Source organism: Canis lupus, chromosome 30 (assembly GCF_003254725.2).
Source record: "Canis lupus dingo isolate Sandy chromosome 30, ASM325472v2, whole genome shotgun sequence".
In the NCBI taxonomy this organism is placed as follows: domain Eukaryota; kingdom Metazoa; phylum Chordata; class Mammalia; order Carnivora; family Canidae; genus Canis; species Canis lupus.
Genome location: NC_064272.1, coordinates 780087 through 790489, shown reverse-complemented (window position 1 = coordinate 790489; position 10403 = coordinate 780087). Strand labels below are relative to the sequence as shown.

General features: G+C 35.6%; 1 protein-coding gene across 1 annotated transcript; it reads left to right on the top strand.

Annotated features, from left to right (window-relative positions):
* The first annotated feature begins 3762 nt into the window (after positions 1 to 3762).
* Positions 3763 to 5046, top strand: LOC112675473 (olfactory receptor 4Q2). Its single transcript, XM_025472041.1, has one exon. The coding sequence runs from the start codon at positions 3763 to 3765 to the stop codon at positions 4702 to 4704; it is 942 nt and encodes a 313-aa protein (XP_025327826.1). The 3' UTR covers positions 4705 to 5046.
* Positions 5047 to 10403: the final 5357 nt, after the last annotated feature.

Below are 10403 nucleotides of genomic sequence, written 5' to 3'. Positions count from 1 at the left end.
CCAATAAAAAATATTTATTTTTGTAAATAAATAAATAAAATAAAGGACTCACACAGGGGCACCTGGCTAGCTCAGCTGGTGGAGCTTGTGACTCTTGACCTTGGGGTTGTGAGTTTGACCCATGTTGAGTATAGAGATTCGTAAAAATAAAATCTTCAAAAAAATAAAATCTTCAAAATCAAAATTAATAATAATAATAATAATAAATGTCTAAGGAACTATGAACAAAATTAAAAATTCAACATTGTTTTTATTGCAGCACTATTTATAAGAATAATAATAGATAATCTACATGCTATCAAGAGTAGTTCATTATAGCATACCCATCTTTTAAAAATATCATGTATCAGTTAAAAAGGAGTTAGAACTACATATATCACATGGAAGCATATCCATGAATCTCTCCTCTCTTCCTCTCTCTTTTCCCCACCTCACACAGTGGAATAGAGGCAGTGAAAGAAAGGAGAGATTTTTGTTACTTTATATAATCCTGTTATTTGGAAAAATTAAATCTAAAGTAAAAAATTCTGATTAGAGGTGAGCTGGGGGTTCAGTTGGTTAAATGTCTGCGTTGAGCTCAGGTCATGACCCTGGGATCCAGGGATTAAGCTCCTATGTTGGGCCCTCTGCTCACGGGGAAGCCTGCTTCTCCTCTCTCTGCCTGCCATTCCCCCTGCCTATACTCTGTGTCAAATAAAGTCTTTAAAAAAATTTCTGATTAGAGAAGGTGCTCTATGTGGAGAAAGCCATGAAAGCAAAGCTGTTCTGCTTTTGGGAAGGCACCTGCAGCCAAATTTTGCTTATTGCTTCGTAATCCTCACCATCAATCTTGAATACTTCAGTGTTGGAAACACTCACTTCTCAATATAACCCAGATGACATTATTCCAACTGTCATATTTTTTTCTTTTTTATTCTTTTTCTTACCATTGGCTTTTACCCTCACATCTCACTATAGCCCCCAAACACACATACTTCCATGTTCCATAATTTCTGACAAAAGATTGTTATTAAATTTTTTAATAATTCCCTTTGTGATTTGACTGCAAGTATCTGAATCCCTAAATCCCTAAACATCGAAATTTCCTAACGATGGCTAGTGCGACCAGGGGGTTCCATTTAATTTATTTATCTTCTTGGTTCGATAGTGTCTAGATATCTGTATTTTGCTATCAGGCCAGACATGTCTGACTCCAAGACCTAAGAATCTACACTTTACAGACAGAGGTGTGTAATCTGACTTAAGATCCAATCTACTGAAAGCCTTTTTTCCCCTCATGTTCCTGTTATCTGTACCCACTTGTAAAATCAGTATTTCATAGTAATTATGTATTTTCAGTAATATATCACATTGCATTTATAATAGTATATCAATTATATAAATTAGTAATGCATTTAGCAAAGGTTTTGAGAATATATGACTAGCTAAAGTTAATAGTGTCTCCATTTTGGTGTTGGATAATTAATTCCTTTATGTTTTTCATGTTTCTAAATTTCAGCAAAAAGCACTGATTATTTTTTAATCAGAAAAAAATTTAAAACTTTAAAAATTAAATAGCAAAATACTTCTTGCAAACATAATCCATCATTGAAAACTTGTTTTTCATAAATCTGGGTTTGATGTACACAAATACAACTATTACTCTCAAAAAAAGTTACATGGATTATAATGAAAGGTTAGCTAATAAATTAGCTGAAATTTAGTAACTGTAAATTAATAATAACTAAGTTGCAGAAAAAGAACAAATTCCAAATATCAAATTTTTCATATAAAAGTAAAATAGTCCTAGGACCTGTGGATATGCATAACCACACAAACTCATAGAAAATTCAAGTATTTATCATAAATATAAGAGTTCCCTGTAGCAAATTTGAAGCTATCAATAAATAAAAAGAAAGTCCCAATTGTCAAAGCCAACATTTATGAAGGCTGTTGCCTTGACCTTTAATCTTGTGGCTTATAGTTTTATTTTCCTGTGTGTATAGATTTTTTAAAAGATTGTTTTTATTTATTTGAGAGAGAGAGTACATGCATACACACAAGCGAAGGGAGAGAGAGGAGCAGACTCCCCACTGAGCAGGAGCCTAACAAGGGGCTGGATCCCAGGACTGTGGGACCATGACCTGAGTTGAAGGCAGACACTTAACCCTCTGAGCCACCCAGGCACCCTATGTATATAGATTCTGTCATATTTTATTTATTATGTTTTTAAAGATTTTTATTTATTTATTTATTTATTTATTTATTTATTTATTTATTTATTCATGAGAGACACACAAAAAAAGAGGCAGAGACACAGACAGAGGGAGAAGCAGGCTCCACGCAGGGAGCCCAATGTGAGGCTTGATCCTGGGACTCCAGGACCACGCCCTGGGCCGAAGGCAGGCACTAAACCACTGAGCCACCCAGGGATCCCAGGATTCTGTCATATTTTAAATGTAATTTGGTGTCTCTCCTTTCATTATGCAATTGTTTTCTCAGATTGATGAATCTTTTTGCAAGCATCATTTTAACAAAATAGTATTTGCATTTTGGGATTTTTCTTCATATTATTTTTTTATATTTAAAATTGTTAGCATATTTCTCCTGACATATGTAAATTTTAGTTTTATTTAAAATGAGCTTTATATAATTTAAAATTAATTTTCTTTTTCAAAACTTTTATTCTTATTGAGTTGCCTAAATAAAAATACTCAGTTTATAGAGGAGGCTTAAATTAGAATGAGATAAAGAAAATTCACCAGTATCTAAACTTTAAATTATTATATCTCTTGATTGCTAAAAATATTTCTGTGTTGTAGAACTGTAGAATTTGAGTCAACAGCAGCTAACATGAGTCTCCACATTCCTCATAGGACTATCACCTATTTCATCTCATACAGTAGCACCTTCCAGCCATCATTCAATGAATGCATAAAAAATACAAACACACACTCCCTGGAATGCTAATTCTTTTATTTCTTTTTACTCAATTTGATAGGATAAAAGAGGGAGAACACCTGAGTTTTTAAATCACCCTTTTATCATTCTATTTATAACATTAAGAGCATAATCTGTGCTGATATGTACACAGCTAGTACTTAAAATGAGAAATGTATTATACACAATAATAAGCTGGACATAAATGTATTATAAATGGGCAGACATTCAGGAAACTCAAGTAGGGATCAATGAACTAGCAATAAGCTCAAAGTGGAATGTGATCCTTCCTCCAGCCATGTACAGAGATGGAGCTCCACAAGAGTTACGGTGATAGAAAGGCTCACAGGGTTACTATAGCAGCCTAACCATCCACACAGGGTAATTTCCCATCCCAGGTAAAACCTTTACAGATTCTAATGCCTGTTCCATGGAATCTTAAATTCTACCTTCAAGGCTTTTTCCTAAGTATTTTTATTAAAAAACTAGTATCTCAGGGAAATGTAACTTATGTCTTAGAGACTGAATGTAAAAATGAAGAGAGACGGAGAATACTGATTGATGAAAGACAGAAATGCATCAAATTGAAAATAGAAGACTTCATGTTCCAAAATATCTTGGCTACTTCATTATTGTCTTAAAGTTGGAACTTATTGGAGAATATATATTCAATATCAGCTAAGGATAAAATAATTTATTTTACATAATCAATGAGGATATATCCTAGACAGAAATATTTACTTTGAAATGGGAATATTCTTGCATTTTGTGTGAAATATCTCATTCACTTTCAATGTTACTAATGCCCCTTGTTTAATTTCTTTAATCAAGGAGCCAGGTCAAATGGATGAAAACCAAACAGAGATGGTGAGAAACTTTGTCCTGGCAGGCTTCTCACAGACCCCATCTATTGAGGCAGGGTTATTTGTACTATTTCTTTTCTTCTACATGTCCACTTGGGTAGGCAATGTGCTCATCATGGTCACAGTGGCCTCTGATAACTATCTGAATTCATCACCCATGTATTTCCTTCTTGGCAACCTCTCTTTCCTGGACTTATGTTATTCAACAGTAACTACCCCTAAGCTTCTGGCTGATCTTCTGAATAATGAGAAGCTCATTCGCTATGACCAATGCATCGTGCAGCTCTTCTTTCTGCATTTTGTAGGGGCAGCTGAGATGTTCCTGCTCACAGTAATGGCCTATGATCGTTATGTTGCAATATGTCGCCCTCTGCATTATACCACTATTATGAGTCGAGGATTATGCTGTATGTTGGTAGCTGCCTCCTGGATGGGAGGGTTTGTGCACTCTACTGTCCAGATGATCCTCACTATCCATTTGCCTTTTTGTGGACCAAACCATGTGGACAACTTCTTTTGTGATGTTCCCCCTGTCATCAAACTTGCCTGCGCAGACACATTTGTTATTGAATTGCTAATGGTATCTAACAGTGGGTTGATCTCCACCAGTTCCTTTGTGGTACTGCTTTCTTCCTATTCCACTATCCTGGTCAAGATTCGCTCCAAGGAGGGAAGGCGAAAGGCACTCGCCACCTGTGGCTCCCACCTTATGGTGGTAACACTCTTCTTTGGACCCTGTATTTTCATCTATGCTCGTCCCTTCTCCACATTTTCTGTGGACAAAATGGTGTCTGTACTCTACAATGTTATTACACCCATGCTGAATCCCCTCATCTACACACTTCGGAACAAAGAGGTCAAGTCAGCCATGCGGAAACTGTGGGACAGGAGTGAACTTACTTGGAAAAAGCAGGAGACATAAACAGTTGAAGTGAATTTTTTAGAGCAGATGATATGAGATTAAAATAATTACTTTTTCATGAATGAGTTAGAAGAAGATAGCCTAATTGTTTGGTTTTCTTCATTAAATCATAATACTATTTATGCCTCTATAATTAAATCAGAAAAACTCCTTTCATACTGAATTATTCTGCATTTTTCTTCCTTTTCCTTGAAGCATCTGTTTTCTGTTTTTCTATTGTGTTCTTCCATTCTACTCATTCATCTGATCAAATCTTATTCCATCCATTCTTTTCATTGTTTGATGTCACACACTAGTACAAACCACCCTTTCCAAAGTCTCACCATTTTCTTCTCCACCTTGTGCCTGTTTTTTTTTTTTTAGATTTATTTATTTATTCATGATAGACATAGAGAGAGAGAGAGAGAGAGAGAGAGAGAGAGAGAGAGAGGCAGAGACACAGGCACAGGAAGAAGCAGGCTCCATGCTGGGAACCTGATGCGGGACTCGGTCCCTAGTCTCCAGGATCACATCCTGGGCCAAAGGAAGGCACTAAACCGCTGAGCCACCCAGGGTGGTAGGTGCCTGGTTTTATTGTCTTTTCAACTTTCACATTCTAACCAGATGTCTGCAACGACCTGAATAGGAATGTATATGTGTTTCATACAGTTACAAAATATTTAGAGGATTATCAATTAGATGAGTTAGAGTGAATCCAATTTATATAACTGTATAACAAACCAATAGGATATATTAGTTGGCTTCACCACTTCATCACACCACTACCATCTAGTAGTGCAATTCAGAGAGCAACTGCCTGATAGTGTGGGTTCAACTAACTCTCTGAATTACAAATCAAGTGAATCTTAGGCAAGTCATTTAAATTATTGCAGCCCTAATTTCCTTAGCTGTAACATGCATAGAATGATCCTACTTCACAGTGCTCTGGTGAGAGCTAAAATGGCAATACATACAAATATGTTTAGTCTGGTGCTTGATTCATAACAGGACTTTACTATTATTTATTCATTAGAGTTTTCAATGACAGAAAGATATTGATGGAGGATATTTAAACTGCTTGAAATGCCTTAATGAAACAACAGTATGGTCTACCATAACCACTTTAGGGAAGATGCTAGAAAGTGTATAGAAATGAGCCATGACATTTTTATCTTTATCCACCTGGGGCACAGTTTATATTATTATCACCATTATCATAAAAAAAACTTTTTGGCATTTGTTATCCTCAGAATTATATTAAGACTAATTCATAAACTTATGTAGTCCTTATTAAAATTTTATAATCAAAGATGGGAAAATTGAATTGACATTCAAGTTAAGAACTAACTAGACACAAAATAGAAATGGACAATAATGCATTTTTATTTTTACAGTTTTTAATTTAAAAAAAAATATTTGTTATTTATTTTGAGAGAGACAGAGAGCATAAGTGAACAAGGGTAGGAGGGGTAGAGGGAGTAAGAGAGAAAATCTCAAGAATACTCCACACTGGACAAAGAATCTGCTGTGGGGATTGATCTCAGGACCCTGAAATCACCATCTGAGCCAAAACCAAGCATCAGAGGCTTAACTGATTGAACCACCCAGGTGCCCCTATTTTTACTGCTTTTTAAAAAGTAAGTGAATTATAGAAGCAATTTCAGCAACTAATTTGTGTGACAGAGACAGGAGCCTAGAATGTTAGTTAGGTAAACGCATTGAAGACTGAAGTTTTGTGTTTATTATCTTTAAATTCCCAAAGCTTACTTTTTTTTTTAAGCTTACTTTTTTTTAAAAAGGTTACATTTTTAAGGCATTTTAATGCCTAAAATAAAACAGAAACTCAATAAAGATATGTTTGACAAATAAAGGAGGCTTGTATGTATTCTTTGATCAGTCTGATTAACGTTATGGAAGAGATACTTCAGAGCTGTTTTCTTTTCCCATACTTGGAAATGTAACTTGTAAATTTTTCATTGAGAAGTAGGAAACACTTTGAGAGATGTTACTGAAGCAAGATTTCCTCAAAAAATAGATATCAAAACACCTAAGGATATACCACTATTATTGTCAGAGAAGTCAGATACCTCAAAATTAAACAGATAATTAAGTAATCAAATTCACAACAACTATAAATCATGTGATCTCATCTACAGATATTGACTATGGAATCAGGAAGTCTATATTTAAATTCTTAATACTTTAATAACAGTATTACCAAGAGAGGAGGTCTTGAGAGTTAAAATTCAGCAAAATTGAGGCAATCATAATGACACAATTCAGTTTGGTTTTAACTAGAGATTAATACAGAGAGGCTCTCTAGTGCTGTTAGAAATGTCCCACTAATCAATGATATGTGGAAAAAGTGATACTTGGAAATTTAAAAAAGCTATTCAATATTAGTAGTAGTAGATAAAAAGTAAGATAAAATCAGTGTTCTGAGAAAAATATAAAAAACAGACATAACCATAAATTCTATAAAATAAGTGAAAATATGTATCTAAGTATAAACACAAAGCCTTCTAGAAATTCTCAAGGAAACAGACATATTTAAAAATTGGACTGCTTCTGTGTATTTAAACAAATACATAAATTGTTTACCATGCTAGCATTTTTAAATTGCTTTTTTTATTATGCTTTTCAAAGGCTGCTTTCATTTCAACATTACATGTAACTCTATGAGAAACCTATCCAATGACTCATACAGTTAAATCTGAAATCCATTATCTAATGCTCTTATTCAAATAAAATATGACACCCTAGATTTTAAACAAAAATTCTTAACCAGTAGTGGAATTATTTGGCCACATGGTAATTCTATTATTAATTTTTTGAGGAACCTCCATACTGTTCTCTACAGTCACCAATCTGCATTCCCACCAACAGTGTGTGAGGGTTCCGCTTTCTCTACTTCTTCATTGACACATGCTGTTTCTTGACTTTTCATTTTAGCCATTCTGACAGCTGTCAGGTGATATATCATTGTGGTTTTAATCTGCATTTCCCTGATAAGGAGTAATTTTGAGCATCTTTTCGGGTGTCTGTTGGCCATCTGCATGTATTTTTGGGAAAAAAATGGTCTTCTTCTCATTTTTAACAGGATTATTTGGTTATTTTGGTTTTGAATTGTGTAAATTCTTTATATATTTTGGATAGTAAACTTTTATCATTCACAAATATCTTCTCCCATTGAGTAGCTTGCCTTTTTGTTTTGTTGATAGTTTCCTTTACTGTACAAAACCTTTTTGTTTTGATGTAGTCCTGATAGTTTAATTTTGCTTTTGTTTTCCTTGCCTTTGGAAAAATTGGAAACAGATTCCTTTGCATTCCTTTGCATCATCTTCTATAGAAAAATGATGCTATAGCCAATGTCAAAGAAATTACTGCCTGTGTTCTCTTCTGGGCTTTTTATGGTTTGTTTCATATTTAGGTCTTTAATCCATCCTGAGTTTACTTTTGTGTATGGTGTGAGAAAGCAATCCAATTTCATTCTTTTCCATGTAGCTCGACAGTTTTCCCTGTACCATTTGTTGAAGAGACAGTCTTTTCCCTGTTGTATATTCTTATCTACTTTGTCCTAGATTAACTGAACATAAATGTGTGGGTTTATTTCTCAACACCTTGCTCTGTTCCATTGATTTAAGTATTATCTATTTTGACTATTCTTGGGCCGACAGGGTCAGGGGGGATCGGGAGGCACCAACAAAATGGCGGCGGACCCTGCACCTCGTTGCCCCCACCTCAGAGCTTTCCCATCACCCCAGACCGTCCGAGGACACGTCATCAGGGGGAGACTGGACCTATGCAGGAAACCCGAACCGGACTTTACCCAGACCAAACACAAAGGCATGGTCAGTTATTGCCCCACGCCAGTTTCACATAATATCCCTAATACCTATCACCCTGCACAGACATATAACCCCTTGCGCCTCCCCCCTTAAGAAGCCCGTTTGTACTCCCCTGGGCGCAACTTCCCCTGCCTGTGACTTCCCTGCTCTCTCCCTCCCCTGCAGGTCAAGGAACCTCACCCAGGAGCTCGTCCCATTAAAAAGCCTGTTTGGGCCAACTTTTGCCTGGCCTCTCTGTTTCATTTCACTACTGATCGGATTAAACCTGACAACTACTACAGCTTTATATCTTGAAATCTAGGATTGTGATATGTCTACCTTTGCTATGCTCTCTCAAAATTGCTTGGACTATTCAGAGTCTTTTCTGGTCACTCAAAGAAAACAAAAACACTAATGTGAAAATATATATGCACTCATACACTTATTTCAGCATTATTTATAACAGACAAGATATGAAAGCGACCTATATATGTCCTATGGATGGACGTAGATGAATAGATAAAGAAAATGTGTGGGGGTGTATGTATAGATACAATGAAATATTACTCAGCCATAAAGTAGAATGAGATCTTGCCATTTGTAACACATGAATGGATCTAGAGAGTACAATGCTAAGTGAAGTAATTCAGCCAAAGACAAATACCATTCAATACAAATTTCACTCATATGTGGGGTTTAAAAAACAAAGCAAAAAAAAAAAAAAAACAGATAAAAAAAAACCAGGCTCTTTTTTCTATTTTTTTTTAATTGGAGCTCAATTTGCCAACATAGCATAACACCCAGTGCTCATTCTGCCAAGTGCCCCCTTCATGCCCGTCACCCAGTCACCCCAACCACATACCTTTCCACTACCCCTTGTTCATTTCCCGGAGTTAGGAGTCTCTCATGTTCCGTCACCCTCACTGATATTTCCCACTCATTTTCTCTTCTTTCCCCTTTATTTTCTTTCAGTATTTTTTATATTCCCCAAATGAATGAGATGATATAATGTTTGACCTTCTCCGATTGACTTGCTTCACTCAGCATAATACCCTCCAGTTCCATCCATGTTGAAGCAAATGGTATTTGTCATTTCTAATGGCTGAGTAATATTCCATTGTATACATATACCACATCTTTATCCATTCATCTTTTTATGGACACCAAGGCTCCTTCCACATTTTGGCTATAGTGGACATTGCTGCTATAAACATTGGGGTGCAGGTGTCCTGGCAAAAAAACAGGCTCTTAAATGCAAAAAACAAATAGTTTGGTTGCCAGAGGGAAGATGGGTGGGGGCTTGGTGATACACAGAGGGGAATAAGAGTACACTTATCTAATAATGAGCACTGAGGAATGCACAGAATTGTAGAATTATATTGTAAACCTGAAACTAACATAACACTGTATGTTAATTATACTTCAATAATAAAAATAATTCTAACCCATGTTGACAGTATTGTTCAGTTCATAATGAAATCACAAATGATCCCTGAAATTCCATTCTCTTAACTCAACAAGTATTTATTCTTCATTCCTACCTTACTACTAAAATGGGTGCAGATCAGCAGTTGGCCTCTGTTTGACCTCTATGTGGGGTGCTATTATCACTACGGTAGGAGAAAAGGCATATGGTGAATCTCACAATACCTCTTGAACCTCCACCTACTATACTGGCCAATTCCATCACATCAATAAGTTAAATAATTTGAATAAAATTTCCTGAACACTACAACTATTCAAGACAATAAGCTGAGATCTATTAAAAATATCAAATCTATCCTTAAAATCATTCCCACAAAGAAAATCCACATTAGTGAATTCTTCAAACATAAAAAGAGAAACCCTCTCTGTGAGAAAATGAAAAACGGGGTGGGGGCAGGGCAAGATGGC

Bases quoted from the DNA above. Each gene is read 5' to 3' on its own strand.
- LOC112675473 (XM_025472041.1), top strand. From the start codon at position 3,763: ATGGATGAAAACCAAACAGAGATGGTGAGAAACTTTGTCCTGGCAGGC.